The sequence below is a fragment of the Chelonia mydas genome, chromosome 26, assembly GCF_015237465.2.
Source record: "Chelonia mydas isolate rCheMyd1 chromosome 26, rCheMyd1.pri.v2, whole genome shotgun sequence".
Lineage (NCBI taxonomy): Eukaryota > Metazoa > Chordata > Testudines > Cheloniidae > Chelonia > Chelonia mydas.
In genome coordinates this window covers 5,309,339-5,333,359 of record NC_057859.1, presented here as the reverse complement: position 1 = coordinate 5,333,359, position 24,021 = coordinate 5,309,339, and the positions used below count along the sequence as shown (strand labels likewise).

The window sequence follows — 24,021 nt, the reverse complement described above, 5'->3', positions numbered from 1 at the left end:
AGTGGCCAGAACAGAAAAAATGAGCAGTCCAGACTCCTGGGTGCAATCCCTGACTCTGACACACTGCATCATCTTGGGCAAGTCCCTCCTCTTCGGACCTCGCTTTCCCAACCTGTAACACTGAATTACAAATATCCCCTCTTGGGTGGGTGAGGCTGAATTTCTTAAGGCCTGCAAACTGCTTTGCAGTCCTTGTCTGGAAGGTGCAGAATGATATTTAATCCCACTCTGAAGCAAACAGGAATGAAAATCAGCAGAGGTGGGTGTTGAATAAAGCCATTTCACCTTTAATTATAAGCAAAAAATCACTCTCACATGGAATCTCCGACACCAGCAAAAAATAAACAGAGAAAGGGGAATCACTGTATTCAAATCAGAAAAAAAATCCATATTTATATATATATATTTATAGATATGTTGTATAAGTAGCAGTGAAAGGCAAGTATGGGCCAGGGGTTTCCCAATAAATTACATTCTTTACATCCCGACAGAGTGTAGTGGTGGGGCAGTGGTTGGAAACGGAAAGGGAAAGCGTGAGGGAGTGGGTCTCAGGCCAGCGCTGGGGAGCAGATGTGGTGCACAGTAGAAAAAGGACCCAGCAGGAGGACTGAAAGGAGCAGCAGCCCAGGAAATCGTTTGGCTCTGAGGGGCCAGTTCCCCTATTTGACCGCTGGTTATTTTGACTTTTAAAAAGACCCCAAAGCAAAGGAAATTGTTAGCTCCTTGGGTTTGTTCCTGGAGGCATGTAAGGTGCTGTAGCCCAGACCGGATGGGAGATCAGACCACTGGACTGTCCTGCATGTGCCCTACATAGGGAGCTCCCACAGTCTTCAATGTGCAGGAGCGGGCTGCCAGGCCAATATCCTGCCAACACCTGACCTTTCAGAGAAAAGCGTGGCTCACCCCTCTGTAATGCTCCTGGCCTGTTGGGTAAGGCTCTGCCTGAGACAGGCCAGTTGACCCAAACATAGGCTTATTGGATCCCCTTTGGTCAATGCACTGTCTGGAAGGGGGAGTCTCTCAGCTTTTTACTCTTTGCTTGGTTGAGAGATCTCAGAGGTGGCTCTGAGATGGGGACTGCAGCTGGGCTGGAAGCTGTGCTCGCCCTCTGGCAAACAAGAAGCATAGCGTGGAACAACCCCCCAGGATACTGGTAAGTTTCCTGCCCTTTCCAGGACACACTGCTCCTTGCAGGCAGCTCTGAAGCGTGCGGGGTATGGGGTTTGGGGGCCGGGGGGGGGGGGGGAGCGTGGCGTGTTGTGTGCAGGCTGCAGAGCAATCTTGGGTGATTATTTCCAAACTCCAGGGCCTGGCGATGAGGCCGGGGTCCACAAGGGATCGGCACCACATCAGTCTCTGCTGGTCACTGCGCAGGGCCTGGCTTCCTAGCTACTGATGCAGCTGCCCAGAGTCTCCTGCCTTGGCATCCTCTCTGCTCCTTCACCGAGCATCGACACAGGCATCCCCTCACCCGCACAAGCTCTAAAATATTGTCACTACCTGAGGAAATTCCATCCTTGGGCATAGAGAGAGCTGGCTTGTCTGAGCCCTGGTTGGTTATGCACTGCGGCGGGGAAGCCAGAGTCGGACATCACCTGGTGTGTCAGCAGGGGACAGCCTGCAGATTGTGGCAGTATACCAACGGTGTGGTTTCCACAGCAGAGGGTTATTGCTGCCCCATGGGGTACACGGAGAGGGGGAAATCCTAGCTGGGAAGCCTGAGGGGGACAGAGTGGGATGGCTGCCAGAGATTACATGCCAGGCTGGAGAGAACATGATGAGCTGCCTCCAGGCTCCAGCCTCGAGCCCTGAGTCTCTCATTGCCCAGGCAAACTCCTCTGCCAAACCTGGGGAAGGGCCTTGGGCTTGGCAGGGCGGCCACGGGGCTTCGACTGAGGCTCTGCAAAGGGGCAGGAGCAAAATCATCAACTACTAAGGCCTGAAATGATGGAGCTGAGAGCAACCCTCCCCCAAAGGCAGCTGCAAGGGGTGGGGTGTGGGAGCTGTAGCCTTAATGGGGAGCCCTGCGGTTTGAGAGCCTGGGCCATTGGGTTGAGAACTTGGGAGGTGCTCGGTCACGTCCACCTAGGGATTGAATTTAGAGGGAGGGGTGGTGGGAGTGGGGAGAGGAAGGGGCGGCCGGGAGCGAGCGAGAGCGAGACAGAAGTGACCTCAGAAGGGTTGGTTCTGATTCTCCAGTTCTCTCCAGCGAGAAATTCTTGTGCCCCCTCCCAGTTCCACCGAGGGTTGCTTGATTACAAGGACGGGGCCCCAACTGTGGGTGGGTCCATGGGGAGTGGCTGCTAATGAAAATCGTGGCTCTTTGGAGCCTACTGTAGGCAAATGACAACCCCATTGCTGACCGGCCACTCAGAAACACAGCCATGGCGACACCCGGCAGCCCCATCAGGGTTACAGCTATGCAGATGTATACATGTGCCCTGCCCAGTGTGGACAGGGAGGGAGGCTGGCCCCGAGAGGAGCAGTAAGGCTGGGAGCAGGGTCCTGAAGCAAGGGAGCCAGTCAGGGCCCAGCAGCAAGGTAGAAGTAGCCCTGACTTCCCTTACACCTAAACCAACGTGCATCCAGCAACCGAGCACTACGGTGTGTCCCTGTCCTGTCCACTCCCCAAGCTGAGCCGGGGGAGCAAAGCCAGGGCCCCTGCCAGAGCCCCCTCCAGTAGCTATGGCTCCCATCCTGCCTGAACCAGCCGCGACCCCAACAGGCAAAGAGGGACACCGATGCCCTGCCCCCGAGAAGCCCCTACACACCATCCAGCCCAGGGACCTTGGCTGACTAGGGTTTGCTTGCTCCTCCCGCCACTTGTTCAACTCTCCCTCCCCTGGCTCCATTAAAAGAGGTTAGACCCAGACTGAGTAGCCCACCAGTGTTGCCAGCAGCCCCCCTGGGCATGTGAGGGGGAAGGTCTGGGCAGGGAGGGGCTCTCCGATATCCCCCAGGGAGAGGCAAAACTGGGAATGAGGGATCAACGTGCCTGAGGGGCTTCGGGGAGGGGAGGCAGGTGTTAAAACTGGCTCAGTAGCCCTAAAGCAGCTGTGATGCGAGATTGTGTTTAACACTAACTGAGATCACGGCTAGGGTTGGCTTAGGCTGGGCACTAGGCTCAGAACAGGAAAGCTTTCTTCTTCAGCTCATTCCGCTTCCACAGGGCCAGCTTGCTGAACTCCTCCAGGGACATCTCGAAGACACGCAGGAAATCCTCTGGGGACAGGTGCCTCTGGAGGGAGAGAAACAGTGGGTGTTATGCACCAGTCACTGTATGTATGTGTGTGCATGTGCCAGATCAGAGTGTGTGTATGTGTGTTCGTGCATGTATGCACACAAAATCTCTGTGTGTGTGCGCATGCACAAAATCTGTCTGTGTGTGTGTGTGCATGCACCAGATCTCTGTGTGCGTGCACCAGATCTGTGCGTGTGCCTGCCCCAGATCAGTGCCTGTGGTTTAATGCCAGATCAGTGTGTATGCGCGTGTGAGGTCAGTTTGTGTGTATATGTGTTTGTGCCAGATCAGTGTACGTGTGTGAGCACACGTGTGCGTGTACCACTGCGTTTTGCTGGGGGAAATTCAATTTTCCATTTTTAAACAACTTTTCATTTCAAATACTGTTTATTTTATATAATATTGTTAAAAATCAAAATCAGAATGAAACCATTTTATTGAAACAAAACATTCTGATCAACGCAAAACAAACAAAAAACTGGAATTTCGTTTCTCAAAAAATTTCTCAAATTTTTTTTGAAATGATGGAATTTCTCACAAGATGGAAAATCGGTTTCCAATCCAGTCCTAATACAAACCCTCACACTAGACATGTCTACACACAGAAGTTGCATCAGTTTAACATAAATCAGTTTTAAAATGATTTAGTTAAACCAATGCAAAACCCCAGTGTAGACTCTCTTTCTTGCCTTTAAACTGGTTACAGCAGTTTAGCTTGCCTGACGTGGGCTTGTACAGCCCATGCTGCCACAGATTCACTGCTGTTGGTACCCACCGTAGCTAGATCAAAGCTAGCTCTGGGATGTCTGTGCCTGCTGCAGTCACACCTCTGATTGCACGCAGACAGGCCCAGAGTCGCCTCGGTTTAACATCATGCCTTCAGCTAAGCCACTGCCACATGGTGTGGAGAACAGGCCTGAATGCCAGAGCTTCTCTCTGGGCTCCAGCAGACGCTGCCCACGCCCTGGTAGCTGAGTCCCTGACCTCAGAATGCATGCACCCACTCTAGATGCTGGCCATGGAGTCTGCTGTGCCCGGGCCCCTGTGGCAGGTGCCCACCCCATGTAGTCCTGGGGCAAGAGCCTGGCTCCCTCCTTTTCTAATCGAATTAACTTCCACATTTAGCATGGGTACAAGAGAATGAAATACCTAGAGCTGTTTGTGGGAGTGCAGGAGAGACGCAACCGGGGAGGGCAGCTCAGGGATGGGGTGGCAGCAGGCGGTGCTCCAAGTCCAGGGGCCACAAAGCATTAACTCTCTCTTCCCCATTCCCTTCCCCTCTGTGTATTTCTCCAGCTGTTTTACCCTGAACCATCCCCCCACCCAGCCCCGGGGATCTGTCAGCTGTGGTTTCCTTGGCCCCGCTCCCTCCCCTTGGCCCAGACACTGCAGGGGCAAGTGAGATGCCCCATCCGCACCTCTAGCCTTGTTCTGTCCACTCCTGGAGGCAGTTTCACACGACCCCTGTTCGTCACCATCAGCACCTCATAGGGGTAAATCTGAGAGCCAGGGACAACACAGGTAAACAGAAGGGTTCATTAAAATGCCCGTCCCTGTTCCCATTCTCACCCTGCACCCCCAGCTCAGCCTGCAATGGGGCATGTTCCACCACCCACAGAAAGCCTGCAGTAGGGCACGTCTGCTACTCCACACCCCCCAGCTCGGCCTGCAATGGGGCATGTTCCACCACCCACATAAAGCCTGCAGTAGGGCACGTCTGCAACTCCACACCCCCCAGCTCAGCCTGCAATGGGGCATGTTCCACCACCCACAGAAAGCCTGCAGTAGGGCACGTCTGCTACTCCACACCCCCCAGCTCAGCCTGCAATGGGGCATGTTCCACCACCCACAGAAAGCCTGCAGTAGGGCACGTCTGCAACTCCACACCCCCCAGCTCAGCCTGCAATGGGGCATGTTCCACCACCCACAGAAAGCCTGCAGTAGGGCACGTCTGCTACTCCACACCCCCCAGCTCAGCCTGCAATGGGGCATGTCCCCCACCTCACATACCTACAGGCACCAGCCAGCCAGCAGCAAGTAACAAGGCAAATGTGTGAGCATCCCAGCCCATGGCTGGGCCACCCTGTACCCTGACCCCGGGCCTGCAGAGCCCCCAGCCATGGCTCTTACCTTCTGTTCAAGCATGCTGGGCAGGGAGTTCCCTCTGTCCATCCTCCCCCGCTGGCCGTTCTGCAGACAGCAAACCCCCAGTCAGTCTTGGGCTGGCATACAGGGCTTCCCACGCCAGAGTCCCCACCACCTCCCCGAAAGGACCTTAACAAACAGCAGGGTGATGGGCTTCAGCCTAGGCACTGGAGAGAGTGGCACTCTGCCCCCACTCAAGCTCCTAATCCCCTGCATCTCTGCTGTTTCTCTCTTCCCCATCCGGAGCTCCTAAACCCCTGTGTCTCTACTGCCTCCCTGCCCCACCCAAGCTCCTAAATCCCTGTCTCTGTTTCCCACACCCTGAGCTCCTGAATCCCCACATCTCTGCTGTCTCCTTGCCCCCACCTGAGCTCCTAAACCCCTGCGCCTCTGCTGTCTCCCTCTCCCCCTACCTCCCATCCCCATCCTGCCTCTTTGGGGTTCTCTGTCTCCTCAGTTTGCCCTTCTCTCCTTCTCTGGTGCTGCCACTCCACTCCCTTCCCTGCTGCCCTGCTCCAGTCCCCTGTCCTTCCCAGTAGTCCTGTCTGAGTCTCAGCTCCAGCCCTGCACCACTGAGCTCCGTCTGTCTGGCAGCTGGTGCCAGCCAAGCCAGGCTGGGAGAGGCTGAGCATGCAATGGAAGGGAGGGGCACTTCCCCCGCCTCTCCCAAGATACATCACCGCTCCCAGTGTCTCCCCTTCAGCGGCAGGGCGATCGCTTACCTGCAGGCCTGCAAAACACAAAGAAAAGGGGCTCAGAGAACCCCAGCTCCAGCCGTCCTGCTAGGATCCCCACCCCCCAACTCCCCAGCTGTGGGTGCAGGGACTGTATGTCCCAGCTCATTTAGAACAAGGGGCCGGATCCTCATCTGGTGGAAATCGGCAGGAGGTCAATGGAAGTATTGTGGGTTTTACACCAGCTGGGGATCTGGCCCACAGATACAATGTAGCTTACGCCAACTGAGGATTTTGCCTGGTTTCTCTGTCTACAGGGAGCGGAGAGGTATCAATTTAACCCTTCGTGGGCTGCACAAAGCTTTGGAAATCCCAGCATCCAAAGATAACAGACAACGGCCACTCGGGGCCTGGCTGCAAAGCCTGCGCTGCTGGGGCTGAGCGTTGACGCCCACTGGCATGCGTAACGGCCCACCCCAGCAGCGCGGGACAGGCGGGGGAGCGAAGGCCCCCGAACAGGCACAGCATGGCAGCGGCTGGGTAGGCTTCCCCCACTCCCTGCCCAGCAACTGCCTTGTGCCCCGATGTCTAGGGGTGAGGGGGGAAGGCGTTCCCACCAGCCAGCCAGCCCTTGGCCTCTCTGCTGGGGCTGCCAGGTGGACACTGCAGCTGGGAAGGGGACTGAGACCCAGCAGCTAAGGGCCTCCCGACAGCTGGCAGCTCCTGGCTCCTGCACGATACCATCCCAGGCCTAATTTAAACTGGTGCCCTGGAATGGCAGGACTCGGTCTCCAGCCCTCCCCGATGCCGTGAGGCCACCCAGACCAAATCCATCCATTCCTCCCAAGGATAATGAGTGGGGGCAGCTATTGCCAGCATCCTGTGCGGCTGGGCAAGAGGTGAAGAGAGAGCGCCAGGCCCAGAGCTCATCAGCAGTGGGATGGGGGCAGGGATGAGCTGGAATCCTTTAGCTGGTGTAAACCCGTGCATCTCCGTTAGTGCTCGGGTGCTGCACTGATTCACACCAGCTGTGGGGTCTGGCCCACGGGGCGTGTGACACAGCGCCCCCATCAGGCCGACGGCCCAGCTAAGATGAGCAAGAGTTTGATGCTGATGACTCTGAACGGCATCTCTGGGTTGAGTGACCAGACCAGACCAGACACACATCTCCCCTGCACCTGTCCCTTGTGCCGTATGCTTCTCTTACCTGGGCTCCCCTTCTCACTGCTGGTTGGGCTGAACTCCGCTGACTGCAGCTGCAAAAGGAAATCAGACAGCATCAGCTACCAGGGCAGCAGTGCCTCTGAGAGGGGCAGGGTGCTTGGATAGAAACTGCCTTCTGGACTGACGCAAGAAGCAGCTGGAAGCTGGTGAGAAGGGCCAGGCTGACAGCCCCAAGAACGAGGGGCCTCTGCACCCACAGAGCAGCTGCATCCCAGGGGGCAACCCAGCAAGATTCCCCCTGCGTTGCTCTCCGCCTTGCCCTCCGCCTTGATCAAGGGGAAGAGCGGTGTCTGAGTGGTTTTGGTGACAAGGAGATCTGTTCCACTGGGGCTGGACTGAGACCCAACAAACTCATTTCACACAAGACTCCGAACAGCCAGAAAGTGGTAATGACTCTCCATCACTGCTGACGTGGGCCAGATTTGAACCAGTGGCCCAAAGGCATAAGGCCCTGGGTCCCCTCACCAGCAGGGCTGTGAGCCAGCTGCGCTCACTGGCTGATTGGCTTTGTCTCTCAATTCCCGGCAAGCTCTCTTCCTGACTGTCCCAGCCTGTGACATTACCCCCAGGGATACACAGCCCAGCCATGGCTAGGCTCGGGCACCGGGCCCAGGTGGAATGGTTCTGTCTGGCACCATTTGGATCTGAATATCATCTGAACGGATAAGAACAATATGTGGAAAATACCACACTCTCAAGGACACAGCAGGCAAGGGGAGGGTGAAGTGGGGAACTGCAGTCGCCAAGTGCCTTACCCTGCTGAGGGTACTTCTCCCATAGGCCGGAAGGGTGGAGGATCTGGAATTCCCCAGGTGCAGAGCTGAAAAAGAGCAAAAGCCAGTATCACCTCTGGGCTGATTGTTCCTGCAGCAATCCTAGTACAAAGCAGTGCAGGGGATGGCCCGGCGGGAGCGCCCCGTGACTCCTGCCCCGGCCTCTCCTAGCAGAGGGTGCTGCATGGAGCAGGCCAGGAGAGCTGGCTGTGGGGTGAGTTCAGGGCTACTCCAGTCCCAGCCACGAACAATCAATATTTAAATAAAACCAACACCTGGAACGATACCAAAACAATGTCACTTGTCAGGGTATCGACTTAAAATGGATGCTGCTCCCGTGGATGGCAGGAAAGGACTGGGGAGGGGATCTCAGCATCAGAGAGGGGGAAGAGGAGAGGAGGGCATGTCTGGGACTCTGCCCGGCCCCACGCACAGGTGTGGAAGGGCGTTCGGTCTGGGAGCGAGCGGGTTTTCCTCCGGATGGGGAGAGATTTCTCCATCTCTTCCTTCAGGATCAGCTTCCCGAGGTTTGAGGTGACCTGAGGAGAAGGAGCAGTCAGGGTCAGGTAGGACTCAGTGCCGGGACGCAGCCCCCTCCAGCCCCAGCATACTCCAAGGAGCAGCCCCCACTCAAATCCCAGCATCCTCCAAGCTGGAGCCCCCTCTAGTCCCAGCATGGTCCAGGACTCAGCCCTCCTGGAGCCCCAGCACCTCCAAGGTCATCCTACCTTACTCAGCTCCTCTTTCTGCAGTTCACGCAGGTTAGTCATTTCCTCCGTGAGATCCTCCTCTTCTTCCATGCCTTTCTTGGAGGCCTTCCGCTGTCTCCACTCCTTCTCTGGGGACCCAAAGAGGGCATCAGGGTGCGGGGCAAGAGCAAGACTCTGAATCAAGGGGGCAGGGAGATAGAGGGAGGCTGGATCCTTTCCCCACTGGGGAAATTTAGGGAGGCAGAATGCATCACCCCAACACCTGGGCTAGCAAAAATTGCCAGGGAATCTTTCATGACCACAAGAGGTCAGGGCCCTGGCTGTATGTCCCATCTGCCCAGCCCCTTCAGTCACCATAATGGGGCCTCGATGCTGACTCAGATCAACGCTTCAGCTTTCCTTGGTGGTCTGCCATCTCAGTACTGACCCCGCTCAGCTTGGGGGGGGGGGGCTGATAAGAGTCACCCACCTGCAAGTAAAACACCCTGCCATCACCTACCTACGACGGCCAGGGAGGGAGGGCAGGGCCAATAATCCGTCTCGATCTTGGCTGGCTGGTTGGGATCCGGGGCCTGGGCTGCAGGGAACTTGGAGCACTCAATTATCTGGTCTTCTATCATGTGCTTGCTCTGTGGGACTCCCGTCGAGGGCTCTGAAATAGACAGAGGGACAGAAAATTGAGGCCTGGCTTCCCCGTCGCCTTGCACCCCCTCCCCCAAATGTCCCTACCCAGCACCCAAAGGCCGGGGTGAGGAAGCAGCCGCGCTCACCTCTCTGCTTGTAGATCGGCGGCTTCTTGTATATGTTCAGCTCCATGGTGTTGGTCTCTAGAGGAGGGGAGGGGAACAGGAGGGTGAGAAATGCCAGTGACCGAGCAGGCAACCCAGTGAGCCAGCCCCACCACCGCCACTGGCCCCAATGGGCAGCCGCAGCTGAGCTTCCTTCTCACTCCTAGAGGAGGTAGGGTCCCACTGGTGGGGGAGGCTTGCCCTCCTGCTGTCCCTGCTCTCTGGGTATACGGAACAGCGCTCTCCCTGCTCCACGCTGGTGGGATCTGGGAGGAAGGACAAGTGGGTCCCAGTCCCCGAGCTGGGTTCAGGTGCTGGCTCCAGGCTCACCTGACTCAGGCTGGTGGAGGGGGAAAGGCACCCGAGTAGGAGCAGGGAGGATGGGGTTGCAGGGTCTGGTCTTGGGTCTCTGGTTGGGATTTCAGTGTGGTGTGTGACCCTGAAGTTGGGGTCCTGCTGCCCTCGCACCCATACAGAGAGCCCTGGCGAGCCCCAGGCAGGGTGTGGGCCGTACCAGGTCGGTGGAAGTGGTGCACTCCACTCCGGGCTGTGCTGCTGGTCCGGCGACTAGGTGCCTGGGAGGCACTTCCTAGGGACTTGTTTTCCATCCAGTCCCGGATGACCTGTGAACAGAGCCCGTGTCAGAGCAGCTGCTGCCCCGGGACAGACCAGCGCCCCATGCAGCCTGTCTCTGACAGTGGCCCATGCTGCCTGCTCAGACAGAGACGTAACTGCCAAGCCCAGACTGCACCTAATAGTTCAGTCCCACCCCTTGGGAGGGAAATCTCTCCCAGATCTCTCAGGAAAGACTGACAGTGCTTGGAATGGTGAGACATGGCAAAGCTGGCCTCAAGGCATACTGGAAGTCCAGCTGTCCATCTCCCTCATCTTTCACAGGGCTCGTTAGTTTAATCCAGCCTCTAAAACTCTCCTGTTTAATCAGGGTCCAAGTGCAACCTAAGCCCCTGGATTCTGACTCCGTGAGCTTCTGGACTAGCTGATCTCACCTCAGCCAGTAGTGCGGATGCTCAAGACAGAGCCACGGCGTGTGGACAGTGGAGGAGCCATTTGATGAGCCAGTGGGGAAGTAGCCTTTGGAAAAGATGGATCCACTCATCCATTGATCTGTCAGCCAGGCAGCGTCAGGGACCAATCCTGACACCTGTCCCAGTAACGCCTTGCCCTGGTAGAGTCTCTGCAGGGGGATGTCTACACCAGCCACTAAGCCCTTGTTTGAGCCCAAGCCCCCTTCCATCCTCACACAAATCTGTCTGCATTCCTAGGACCCTACTAGGGGGGTGGGTCAGAGCCCGAGTCCCAGTCCACACCCTGTCACTGAGCAGTGCGGACGCAGCTCAAGCAGCAGACCTGAGTCAGAAGGTCTTCGCAGTGTAGGACAAGTTAGCATGGCTGGGGTTGGAAACAGCGAGTCCACAAACCCGGGTCACATAGTGTAGACCCGCCCAGAGGCTCCCTCCCCCCAGCAGTCTCCCTAGTGATCATGATAGGAGCGAGAGCACAGTGATTAGAATACAAGGCACATCATGGGGGAGGCTGGTTGGACCTCAGGCTCTGTGGGTTTCTGTTGCCTGTGAGCAAGCGACGCCTGCAGACAACTAAGCAGGAGGCAAGGTGTGGGAGTACTCACTTCTGGAGAAGGAGGAGGAGAGATGGATTTGGGGGACAGGGACCGCTGTGGGAAGAAGCAGAGAGAGACAGATGCCATTTACTTGACCCATCCTGCAACCACTGGGATACGCAGTAAAGATTTCTGGTACATCCCTGTCCGGCAGCCCAGCAAGGTGAAAGCATCTCCCCTTAGCCAGATGGGAGCTGCCCACAGAGCTTACATTGGTTCAGCCATTGATGGGGGTTTGGCAGAGAGGGGACAAACACAGAGCGACCAGGCCCTAACCGAGACACCCTCACCTCTCGGCTCCTCGGCAGCTCCACGTGCTCCATGAGGGAGTAGGTGAAATGGGGCTCATAGATCATTAAGTCAGGGCGCTCGATGTCCAGGATCGCCTTGTCCTTGGGAATGGCCGCCAGGTCCTTGTAGCCCAGAACCTCATTGTCCATTCTGGCCTGTGAAGGAGGAAAAGCTCCTTCTCAACCAGAAAAGCCTCAAGCAGGTGTCTGAGCTTCTCCCAGTGCAGGGCAGGGTCCACGATGCTTTCCTGCATGGAGCTGAGGTTTCACAGCCCATCTGGAAATTGGGAAGGGATTGTTCTCCTCATTTTAGAGATGGAGAAACACAGGCACAGAAAAGGGGAAGGGAATTGCCCAAGGTCACACAGCAGGTCAGAGCCTGGATTAAAATCCAGGACACCTGACTCCCATTCTCTTACTCTAAGCACTAGACCAGACTCTCTCCCAGAGTGAGGAAGAGAACCCAGGAGTTCTGAGTTCCCTTGCTCTAAACACTAAACCGTATACCTCTCCCAGAGCCGGGAACAGGACCCACGAGTCCTGACTCCCATGACCTTGCTCTGATCGCTATATTACGCTGCCCACATGGAGTTTGGGTGCTTTAGAGACCCCCCCAAAAGGGAGATGTGACATGAACAGCACTCACCACAATACTGGAGGGTGATCCTGGGACACTGGACCCGCGGGAGGAACAGACACTCCCAGGGGACGTCAAAGATTGCTGGAAAGGAGGGAGAGACCTCTGTGAGTTTCTTTCTCCGCTGCTGGCTTCATCAATGCAGCCGACAGGGCAAGGCAAGAGAAAACCCAGGTAAGCTCCCACTGAGAGGCACACAGAGAGGCAGCAATGCCAAGGGTAGCAGTCATCGTCTGCTGAGCCTCACTCCCTTCCAGGTGGGAATTACAGTCCCAAACCCAACAGCCCCACCCTGCCTAGCTGGATATTATATGGATGTGCCATTTGGATATGTCAATTTAGCACCATTTGGCTAGATATGGCTTTGGAGGGGGAAGGCCATGGTGCAGAGAATAGTGTGTGTGCATGCATGTGCACCTGTACCTGGATTTTGTGTGTATGTGTGTGTATTTGCATGTGCATATCCGTGTGTGCGTGCATGTGCGAGTGTGCTTGTGTACCTGTGTGTGTGCGTGTGTGTGTTCCCACCACTGCACCTGTATGAAGGGCTGGAGATCAGTGGAATTGACTCCCAGAGAGAAGGGCCTTGATCCTCAGAGCAAGACCTAGGAAATCCAGAAGGACATCAGCCCTCTGATATCCCCGTTCCTTGGCATTTTCTTGCCTACATATGCTCTCAGGTTTGACTGACAAGGTGGTGGTGGGGGGCTGTGAACCTCTGGAACTCACTGCCAACAGATACTATCAAGGCCAAGAGCACACAACATTCAAAAAGGCTCGGAGTTCTATATGAGTCACAAGAACACCCACAGGACAGGAGAAAATAGAGGGGATACAAACACCCTTCTGCTTGAGGGCACAAACCAACCTCTAATTGTTGAGGGTCAGGGAGAATCTTCCCTTGTAGGGAGATTATTCCATAATTGCCCCCTGGGGTTTCTTTCCCCTTCCTCTGAAGCAGCTGGTCAAAGCCAGGATACTGGGCTAAATGGAGCACAGGTCTGATCCAGTCTGGCAGTCCCTGCGTTCCTAAGACTCATGGCATGTGTGGGGAAGGCTGGGACTCAGGGAACAATTCGTCTTTAACGTGGAGAATAGCTATGAACTGCAGCTCCTCCCAAAACACAAATCACGTTCAACTAGAAATTAAAACTCAGCCGGTCCAGGTCAGGAGTTGCCATGCAAGTTGAGGGAAATCTGCAGCTCCTGCCCCATACAGCACAGCTAGGTCTCCAAATCCCACAGCCCAAAGCAGGTCACATTGTTGGGGCAGGCAGCAGTGGTGTGCACAGGTGGGCACTGCCAGCAGCCTCAGCAGACGTGTCCATGAGAGCTGCAGTAAGCACTAGGTGGTGCTGTCTGCCCAAAATCCAGTTAGCAAGGGGTGGAGCCCCTACGGCAGATGGAGTGAAGACTAGACCCTGCTCCTTTGCTCTCCGGTAACAGCAACTGCATGCCCCAGCTCCTCAGAAGCATCTAGTGATCGCAATTAACAGCATGCAATTGTGTGGCCCTTGCAATGCTGAGTGCAGAAGGGCCCAGCACGGCCTTTGCCAGCTCACCCCTTGTCCTGCTCAGAAACTGACACCTACCCATCACCTGGCATGGCACCGGGCAGGGGATGCTCCCAGGTTCTCTCCTGCCACTGCACCCCCTCAGAGCAGGTATAGTGCTGGCTCCTGTGCCCTCTGCCAATGCACCTGGGCAGTCCCCGCAGCAGCAGGAGGGGCCCTTGATCTCTCTGCAGAGATTGCCAACTATGGGGCCTGTTGGTGCCAGCGGCTCTGTGCTGTGGATACCTGTCTGCTAGCGAGCACACTGAGACCCACCACTTAGTGTCACGAGGCCCCCAAACAGAGAGGGGCTGGGCTTGAAGTGGCCCCCAGAGGAGAAAGCCTCCTGCATTCCTATATGGGGCCATCGAGCATGCCAACCCCCCCATGCCTTGACCAGGGTGTCCGGGGTGGTTGCAAAGAGGAGGCCTGGAGAGTCTGACCCTGTTCATTTACCTTCTGTAACCTTTCCATTCCGTCGCCTGCGGGAAGGGCTGGGTCATGCACAGAGTCCTGCAAGGGGGTGAAGGAGGAAGGTTCGTTCACAGCAATCAGCTTGGGCAAAGGCATCCTGCTGCTACGGTTTCCACCCTTGTTCAGGGTCCCAAAGGGTGAGCTGCCTGACCCCCTGGGTCCTGGCAACAGCTCGGGGGGGGGAGGGCACCCAGCCTGCCGCCCCTGTGCCCAGTTGTGGTGCAAAGCTGATGCCAGGACTTGGCCTGGCGGATCTGCTTGGGTGAGGCTGCTGCTTAGACCTTTGCTCCTGTCTCAAGTGGGGACAGGAGTCTGCAATGATCCCTGAGGGCGGGTCCATCCAGCACACTGCCATAGTGGGTCAGGGGATGGAGGAATAAAGGAGGGAGAGCCCGGACCGTGTGTACATGGGGAGGAATCAAGGCTCGGAGAGGTTCAGATCAAAGCCATCAGGGAGTGAGAAGGGGCCTCTGCATGCAGCCACTGAGCAATGTCTGGTTCTCGGCTCCTTGGATCTGCAGCCGCCCCGGCTTCCCTGGGCTTCTCATCTCGCCCCGTTACCGGGCCAAGCCAGCCGCCTGCAGGCATCTGATGCTAATGCAAAGTGAGGTGCACACAGCAGGGCTCTGAAATATTCATCATCAGGCTCAGCAGGAGGCTGCACAGTGGAGGGGGCAAAGCTGGGAAGGGGAATGGGGTGGGGGGATGAGGCTTGCGGTTCTGATGTGGGTCCCACTATCTCCTCAGCCTGAGGGCTTGGGCGAGCTGGATACACAACTCTGGGTTTGGCCCATCTCTCCTGAGGGGCGGGGAGATGCTGACGAGGGGTTTACGTACCAGTGATTCTCTGTTTCCACATCCCTTTGGGTTCCTAGGCTGGGCTGCGGGTCAGATGCTCCCTCTGCAATGGGGGACAGAGATGGGGAGAGGTGAGATCCTTCCACACACCAGACACGGCGTGCTGATCCCCCCTTTGACACCCACCCACACACCACCTCTCCCACGGTCCGGTCTCTGCAGCCAGGGCAGCTTGGATGCAGACACCCGGGGAGGTGTCCATGAACCACATGTCAGATGAGGGGAAACTGAAACCTCTGCCACCCTCAGACCCCTGCATCCCCCACCAACTGAGCAGCACTCTCCCTGCATGGGGTTCCCTTGGGAGCTAGTGTAGCTCCTTAAATGGTCAGAGCAGGCTCTATTAAGCAGGGACAAGCTTTCCTTTCCCTAAAGCAGTGCAGTGCTCCCCACCCAGAGAGCAAGAGACCTGAATTGGTGAGCTAGCCAGCCTCCTGTGTGGCCCAGGGCGGGAACCCCTTCCTGCAGGAATTTTGCCCGAGTCTCCCACAAGGCATGGCGGAGTGGCACACTGTTCCCAGATGTATACATTTCCATTTTTGAAATGCATATTGTTTGCTTGCACCCAGCTTACCAAGCGATCTAGATTACCCTGTATCAGTGACCCGTCCTCTTCATTATTTACCACTCCCCCAGTCTTTGTGTCATATGCAAACTTTATCAGGGATGATTTTATGTTTCCTTCCAGGCCATGGATACAGATGTTAAATAGTGTAGGGCCAAGAACAGATTGATCTTTGCAGGACCCCACTGGAAACAGACCTGCTCAATAATGAGTCCCCATTTACAGTTACATTTTATTAGTTGTCAGTTAGCCCCGGTTTTGAGCTAACACGCACATCCTGCCCAGAGCCAAGGGTATGGGGAGACGGCATGGCTTGAAGCACACATAGCCTGCTCAGAGCCCAGGACACCGAGAGATGGCTCTACCGCTTCAGGGCGTGGGCTGGGAGGACCTGGCAGTGCCGGTGAGCCTGCAGTGATCTCAGCCAGTTGGGCTCCCAGCCAGGCAGGACCCTCCACTGCTGAGTCTTTCCATGCACTGAGCGGTGGGATCATTGCACTTGTTTTGAGCCATTGTTCTTGGGACAATGGGAAGTGACAGAGAGTGCATTTGGATGCCTCCCAAGCTCTCAGCAATGACACAGACGTGCTCGCTCTCTCTATCCGGCCCTGCCCAGCTCCCCCCACCTCCGACTATAAAGTCCGGTCAACAAGGGCTTTCCAGGAAGTCCCTGGGGCAGCGGACAGACAGCGGAGCAGCTCAGCCCATTCCGCAGCCATGGGGCAGCCTGTGCCTCTGGAGGGTGGGGCCCTTCGGGGCAGTGCTTCATTTGTGCCAGAGCTTGCCAGGGCTGAGCCCCGGCACCTCTGGCCCTGGCAGTTCATCGCTCTGACACCTCTGGGCTTGCTATGTCAGTTATGAAAGTAAAAGAATTGCTTGAGCCCTGGCACCTCTCTCATTACAAATTAATCACTGCTGCAGGGGGTACATGTGGGGACGGATCGCTGACCCCACCCCTGCAAAAGGGGGTTCCTTCCTACTCCCCTTCCTTTGGGAAATCCTCTCTGCTCTCTGTGAGTCTGTCCCTTTGCTCTCTGGACAAGCCCCCATCACTCTGTGCACCTGGACGAGGGAGATGGAGTGAGGCAGGTGTTAGGCTCTACTGTGCCCCCCTGGGGCCTACTGATGTCTCCAGTCCCCAGTCTTTGGCAGTGCCCCCTAACATGACTGCTTGGTGGGGCTCTGATACCCCCAGACTCTGGATTCTTCCCCCCTTACAGCATCACCCCTGTCAGGGGTTACTGCCAACCCCTCAATACCCCAAGGTTAATAGCTGGGCAGAGATGGGCAAAACCAGGGCTGTTCTGGAGGGTGCAAAGCCTCATCAATTGGGTTTGGATCTTGCACCACCAGGGGTGAAGTTCTGACATGGGTCCCATTTTACCTGAGCCGTGGAGTTTGGGAGTGGGTCAGACTACCGGCTCCGGTTCTGATCCATCTCTGAGTGCTGGTGCACCCTCCCCATCATCTGGGCACCTCTCACACGGGGAGGCAGTACACAACAGAGCTATGCAGCAGCCCCGCTCCCAGCCAGAACCTTATCAGCTCCACAAGTGGCGTCTCCTCTGCGGCCCCCGCTCTCCCCGAGCTGCTCTCTGTCCTGAGAGCTGAAACCCAAGCCTCGCCCTCCAGACGCACTTGCCAGCTGGAGACATCTCTGATCAATACCCCCCCCCCCCAACCCACTGCCTGGAAAACGCATCCTTGCAGTCGTGGCCTGTCTCACTGGGCCAGGCTAGCGGGGAACAGAGTAATCCAACTCCGGAGCCGTCTCTAGTCTCCCTGTGTTGCAGGCTGTGGTGGGGGGCGATTTGCCCAGTTATTACACACACCTCCATCTCTCCCATTCCTCGCTTCCCAGGCTGCAAGAGGTTGCCAGTCTGTCAGTGCCCACAGCAGGGAAGAGGGGGCATGTGCCACCTCTAAGGGACAGACTCGATATGCTCCAGGTTTCCTGGGTTCCATCTGCTTCGGCCTTCAGAGCAGCTGCCAACTGCTGAGGCTCCGGGAGGGAGGGCTCCGCGGGCCCTGCTTGGGACCAAAGTGGGGAGCCTTTATCCAGCACTGTCCTCCTCCAAACTCTGGGAACTAGCATCCAAACCAAGCTCAATTCTACGGCTGTCAGAGGACACATGAAAACACACCTGTGGCCTAAGCACAGGGGCCAGGATCCCCAGGGGGCCTTTAACACAGGCTTGTGGGGTGACCCGGAGCAGATCAACCTTTTCGGCAGTAGCTCCTCATGCTGATTGTCTTGATTTTTGGATGGGCGGAAGCTGCTTGGTGAAACCCCGAGGCACCCAAAATCAGTGGCCTCTTTCCTTCCATGCCTCAATTTCCCCATCTGTAAAAGGGCGATTTCCCCATCTGTAAAAGGACCTAGTGCAGGGGCTTGTGAGGGTTTATTCTGGTTACACGGCGCTCTGGATGCCTGGGCCCAGATTATCCAAAGAAGCACGGGGCCCGATGCGGAGCGGTCGTGAGAATGAAGCGCTTTCCATGCTCTGAGCCAATCAGCACAAGCCCAGGCCTTGCCTCAGTCTCCCTGACAACAGTCGGGAGACCTTCGCCTTTCCCTCATATAACAGGCACGGCGCAGACCCAGACATGCCAAGACCCCTCAGGGGCCAGTTCCCCTCCCGGCCCAGGCTCGGGCCGGGCTGGCGTTTGTCTGGCAGTCTGTAAGGGACTCCCCCAGCAATGCCACCTGAAGCATGCAGCCCAGAAGGCCTGTTCACCTGCCATCCCCAGCCGCTGATGCTGTAGGTAAGTCCTGCCCTCCAGTCGGGGGGAGGGGGGGACACAATGGGTTTATTGTTCAGAGGCCTCGGCCTCCCTCAGCCCAGCGGAGTTGAACAGGCTCCGCTCCGTCTGGCTTTTCCTCAGCAGGAGTTTGTCTCCCCTTCGCGGGACTGCAGAAAGCCCCCCCGCCCCGCCCTGCCTTGGGCAGGTGGTCCTGTGCCAGGGCCCAGCTCCGAGGCCTGTTATCGCAGGCGCTTGTTGACCGGGCGCTGACAGTCAGAGCAGAGTTAATTACGCCTTTTGTCCCAGCCAGCACGCTGGGTTGAGAAGGCCTCGGTGGGGAGCAAGGGCAGCAGCCTGGCTGCACTTAGCACACGGCCCTGGAGTGCTAATAGGCAGCCGTGCAGTTCTGGGAAGGAAAAGAACCCAGCACAGAAGGGGCTGGGGCTGTCAGAGGGAGGGAATGGGAAGGGGAGGGATTGTATTCCCCTCTTTTCCTTTTTTTACCGGTTTCTTGCTTTTCTCTGAAATTCTCCTTTAGGGCGGGAGTGGGGAGAGAGCAAAAAATCCTCATATGCCGAATGGGGAGGGTCTACACTGTCTTGCACTGAGTCAATCTCTTAAGTTTCTATAGCAACTGTCACCCTGATGGGACTCTGAGACGTGGCCACCTCTGGGCTGGGCTGGAGGGGTGACATGTAGCTCATTGCACAGCAGTGCTATCTGGGACCAAGGTGCATTGTACCCCTGTATAATGAGAATTTTGCACACCCGCACCAGAGGCCATTGTTCCAGGAGAGGCTCACATGCAATATGTTCTTGGAACTCAGCGTTTTTTTACCATGGAATATTGAAAAGCTGAAGTGGCCCTGCTGGACTTTTAGCCTTTGATTCTGAGGAGCCCTGGAGTTTCAAACCTGAGGCTTATAACACTCAGCCATTGCCTCCCGAAATGGAAGAGGGGAGGGACTAAGGTCCCCCAAAGGCTGAGCATCCGCCGGTCCCAGGATATGTCACCCTGATCTGTCTTCCAGGAGACACAGTCACCATCAGGGCTCATCAGTCTCATTGGGAATCTCTCCACCTCTGGGCCAGAAACGCACTCCAAATAACCTTTTGGTTTGGTGCTGTGTTGCCAGAATCCAGGCCAGCAGAGGCAGAAATGCAGCTCTGGTTCTCCTCTGGCCAGGCAGCCACACCCAGAACCCATTCCAGGTGGGCACAGAAATCCAGCCCCACTTCTTCTCCCCTTCTCCAGAGGCTGCACCCAGACCCTCTCTGTGCCTGGGATTCTCCATGTATAAAACAGGGATGGATGTTTCCCAGGGATGGGGCTGTGAGCCTTAATTCATGAGTGCCTGTGAAGTGCAACGAAATCCTCAATGGACGGCGCCAGGAAGGGCAAAGGACTATTTCGTCTGCCTGTCAAAGCCTCTTTCTCTCTGTGCGGCAGCACGGCACAGCAGGGCGCATGGGGGACGCTAGCTAGATAACGATGTATTGTAGGGACCAGGCCGGCTGAGTAGCTGACTAGCACAGGATACATGAGCTCAGACTTTCCACAGGCACCGTTGCAGGCAAAGCCAGGGGTGGAGTCCCTGACTTCCTGGGAATGGCTTCAGCAGAGGCCCCGCTCCTCCTGACACTGGGATTTGCTGTTAGCAGATAAGGAGAGCCCTTGGAAATCCCAGGCCACCCACTGTAAAGGGGATTCGGGCTCCGGTGGAAGCTGACGCCTGTCGCACGGGGACACACTGTGCACTGGAATCTCAGGAACCACGAATGTCCTGGACGCAGCCTTGTTGTGTGTAAATCTCATGGATTTCCCAGTCCGTTGTACCGCCCCTCTGGATGAGTCCAAGTTCTCCTGGTGCCTGGCAGCAAGTAGTATATTTGGAAATACACAGAACGGGAGTAGGTGACGTAAGCACATTTCACACTCTGTTTAGCTAAACCAAACCCAACCTAACTATCAGCTAGTTCCTACGTAGCATATGAAGCAGATGCACATCAAGCCACATTCACTGGGGATGATCCACGTGAAGCCACGTCCCATATATTAAATGGGAATGATCTCCATGCGAAGCCATCTCCCATGTACCCACTGGGGACAATCCATACGAAGCAGCTCCCCATATGTTCAACGAGAAGAATCCACCTGAAGCCAAGTCCCACATATTCAGTAAGGATAATCCACATGAAGCCACATCTCGTGTTTTTACTGGGGATGACCCACAGGAAACCATGTCCTGTGTATCCACTGGGGATGATCCACATAAAGCCACATCCCCCATGTATTCAATAAGAACAAACCATGTGACGCCATGTCCCATGTAGCCACTTGGGACAATCCACGTGAAACCATGTCCTGCGTATCCACTTGGGACAATCCACATAAAGCCACATCCTGCGTATTCAATGGTAAAGATCTACAATCCATGAAGCCAATCCCAGGTATCCACTGGGGAGAAACCCTGTGAAGCCACATCCCACATATCAACTGGAGAAGTTCCACATTAAGCCATGTCCCACACACACACTGGGGTGATCCGTGCAAGTCAGTGGTACGTCACACGCTTCAATGTAACACCATATCTAATTCCATGTGAGGTGCAGAATGCTCCACCCAATGCTCCTCCATGGACGTTCCAAGTGAGTGCAGGGCACTGCCTTCGGGGTAACATGTCCCAGGTGGTCCATGTCTGGCACAAAAATTGGGGATGAACCACTATCCCAGTGTGTGATGACAGGTATTCTTATGGGCCAGGGAGAGTAGCAGGAAGGAAATCAGGGTGAGGAAGGGAGGCCAGGAAAGGAGGAGCAAGTCTTGGGTAGTTATATGGAGCCCAGGGGAGCATCAGCAAGCTGGAGCATCGGAAGAGGCTGCATGCAGGCTGGGATCACCTCACCCCCACTCACTGCTCGGCCAGGCAACTATCCGTACTGGGTCATGGGAGTCACATCTGGCTGAGTTGGAACATTTTGACAAAGCCGATAAAAGCAGCTGCTTGGCCCTCACCGCCAGGCAGACCCATGGGTATTTGTAGATGATAATCACATTATCCAAAATAATCACCGAGAACATTGCTCTCCATCCCTAGCTGCCCCCCATGTGCCTGCAGCTGCCAGCTCCCATCGGACTCGTTCTCCATGCCCTGGCCCAGGGGTTCACTCCCTCTCTGGGGCCCTTATCTAGGTCCTGGCTGGAAGCAGCCAAAAGCCGTTTCCCATCAAGGGAACGGTGAGCTCCTTCGGAGACATGGCAGCTGCTTAGGAACATTTCAGACTCTCCCTTGCACAATAACAGCGTCTGGGCCACACACCTTTCAAACCACCCAGTTGCTGGCCTGCCAGCCACAGATCAATACAAGGCACGACTGGGCTCTGCATGCACCCTGAGTCATCCGCCAATTCACTGTGCCCATGCCCCAAATGGACATGTAACATATATATGGCGAGACAGACGAGGAGAAGAAGAACAGGACTCCAGACGTACAGACCGGCAGATGGATCAAGGAAGGGACAAGCAGCTAGATTAGAGACAGACGAAAAGCGAGAATGAGCCAGAGGGATACCTGGAGAGAAGGATGTGCATGGTGACGATTAGACAGACAGGAGAGTCTGACACACGGTAGATGAAGAGAAGGAGGCAGGCAGACAGAAATGAGAGGCCCAGAGGAGGAGGCAGAGAGAGCTGTAACTGTCCTGAGAATCTGTCCCTTTCACCTACTGCCTTCAGCTCCCGTGGCCTAGACCCCACCCTTTCAGGGCACTTCACCAGAACATACTTATCTGGAGCAGACAGCAGTGCCAACGCCCAAATCAGCAGCCTTTCTCTCCATAGCAACCACCAATCTCCCTGGGCCAGTGATTCCAGCCGCTCGGGCTCTCCTTGGCAGGCAGTCTGAGTGCACACGTGCTGGCTGCTTGCGGGTGCCATCAGAGATAAGGCTGGATCCTACCCATGTTTGGGATTCTCACACAGGCCAGCTGTGAGCCACCGGGGGCTGGGATCCAGGTCTCTCTGCACCAGGGAGCAAACTGATTCCATCCATCCCCCAGCACCACAGGGACTGGGCACTGAGACTGGTTGCCGAAAAGGAACAGCCGAAAGCCAAGCTGGGTGGAGCAGCACGGGGCTGTGGGCGTTGGGACTGGCCCATGCTCCGCACCGAGTTATGGTACCGATGGGTTTGACCAAGTGCCAGCCAAATCCGCGGGAGGTGGGAAAGCTAAGGCAATGCCCAGTTCTCTCCAGAGCCCAGGCCTGCGCTGTCCTGCCAGGCTTGCTTCTCTCCCCGAGGCTGTTCAGCATCTGCGTGAAGAGGGTGAGCCAGTGCGGGCTGCAGTGCCAGCATTATCCAGCCCTGTGGCTCCTTACCTCCAAGGTATACAGCCCTGTCACCCAGCTCTCCCAGCAGTGGGCTGAGATCAGCACCGGGCAGGACCCAGAGCACTTGGCTGACGCTGAGCCCAGCAGGCAAGCCAGAGGTGATGTTGGTGGGAAGGGGGAAGCACCTGGGAGAACATGCCTTCTCCTCAAGCATCCCCCATTACTGAGCCTTCACCTCTCAGGCTCAGCCAATCTGCAGCCTTGGGACCCCTTTGGGCTCCTTGGTGCTGTTGGTGCCCATTATGCTCCGCAGCTGGCCAGTGGCTTGGGCCCTATCCTCTGAGACATAGATGAGATGACTGGTGACCTCCAGGGTTTATTCTATGTAAGGATGAAGCCACATGCCCTGAGAAAACTACAGCAGCCTGTCTGCTTAGCCACATGGCCCAGGAGCTCCAGGAGTTGCACCGGCTCCCTAGCAAAACATAGAGCGCAGTCCAAGAGCTCTCTCCTGACATTCAAAGCCTGCCACTGGCTACCTAAGAGATGCCTCTTCCCCCATGACCACAGCCTCCCACGAAGAGTAACACCCAGTTCTTTTCAGCAGATCTCCAAGCACTTCTCGCTCTGAAAGGTGTTTACCTTCACACACCCCTGGGAGGTAGAGTAGCACTTATATCCCCATTGTACAGGTGGGGAACTGAGGCACTGAAAGACTAAGCAATTTGTCCAAATCTGTGGCAGACCAAGGGATTAAACCTATGTCCCACCCAAGCCCTAGACAAGTGACCAAACCCCTGGAACATCCTTTCACAGCAGCCCCAGTCCACTGGAACTGTGACACTGTCAACCAGTGTGGGAGACTCATGTACAGGAAACAGAACCTTGACAGGTGCTAGACCTAGACTATGGAACTCACTGCCACAAGATACCTTACCATGCTCAGAAATAAATGCAAAACTCTGCTCGCCTGCTTTCACTCAGATTGTGTGCTCTTTGGGGGCAGGGACCATCTTTTTTCTCTGTGTTTGTGCAGCACCTAGCGCAATTGGGATCCTGGATACAAATAATAATAATAATCAATCATCTCAGCATCTCATCATAATTAATAATAGTAATAATAATCAAATAACAAAAATCCCTTAACTTTAGTTTTCCTTCAATAAGCTCTTCTCAGTCACGCACTCAAACCAGAATGCAAACGATGATAGAGAGCTAGATCCCTGCATTTGGCCACTTTAACCGACCGACCCCTAGAAAGGTTTTTGGGTGGTTGTGGAAAGTGCCCCAGATTCCCAGCTCCTATAGCAGAGCAGGGTGGTGCCCAGGCAGGGGCTGGCAAGTAGGATGTCCCATGCTCTCCCCAGCCTGCGGG

The 24,021-nt window shown here is 55.9% G+C and overlaps 1 protein-coding gene across 30 annotated transcripts in view; it reads right to left on the bottom strand.

Annotated features, from left to right (window-relative positions):
- Positions 1-266: 266 nt before the first annotated feature.
- Positions 267-24,021, bottom strand: part of DMTN (dematin actin binding protein) — a 37,672-nt gene continuing 13,917 nt past the window's right edge. For 6 of the 30 annotated variants that reach the window (XM_043536185.1, XM_037886598.2, XM_037886579.2 and 3 more), the window contains exons 2-17: positions 14,986-15,049; positions 14,131-14,187; positions 12,131-12,248; positions 11,485-11,640; positions 11,204-11,248; positions 10,070-10,178; positions 9,538-9,594; positions 9,267-9,419; positions 8,786-8,895; positions 8,491-8,596; positions 8,040-8,104; positions 7,268-7,316; positions 6,109-6,116; positions 5,372-5,431; positions 4,660-4,740; positions 267-3,238 (exon numbers count right to left, since the gene is read on the bottom strand). In XM_043536185.1, coding sequence (XP_043392120.1) covers positions 3,125-3,238; positions 4,660-4,740; positions 5,372-5,431; positions 6,109-6,116; positions 7,268-7,316; positions 8,040-8,104; positions 8,491-8,596; positions 8,786-8,895; positions 9,267-9,419; positions 9,538-9,594; positions 10,070-10,178; positions 11,204-11,248; positions 11,485-11,640; positions 12,131-12,248; positions 14,131-14,187; positions 14,986-15,049 — 1,352 coding nt within the window. In that variant the 3' untranslated portion in view covers positions 267-3,124. Of the gene's footprint in view, positions 3,239-4,659; positions 4,741-5,371; positions 5,440-6,108; positions 6,117-7,267; positions 7,317-8,039; positions 8,105-8,490; positions 8,597-8,785; positions 8,896-9,266; positions 9,420-9,537; positions 9,595-10,069; positions 10,179-11,203; positions 11,249-11,484; positions 11,641-12,130; positions 12,253-14,130; positions 14,188-14,985; positions 15,050-16,955; positions 17,150-17,403; positions 18,801-18,820; positions 19,133-21,636; positions 21,864-21,888; positions 22,030-23,583; positions 23,703-24,021 lie in introns of those variants that run through there. The other 24 variants (XM_037886582.2, XM_037886583.2, XM_037886592.2 and 21 more) reach the window with 21 other exon arrangements.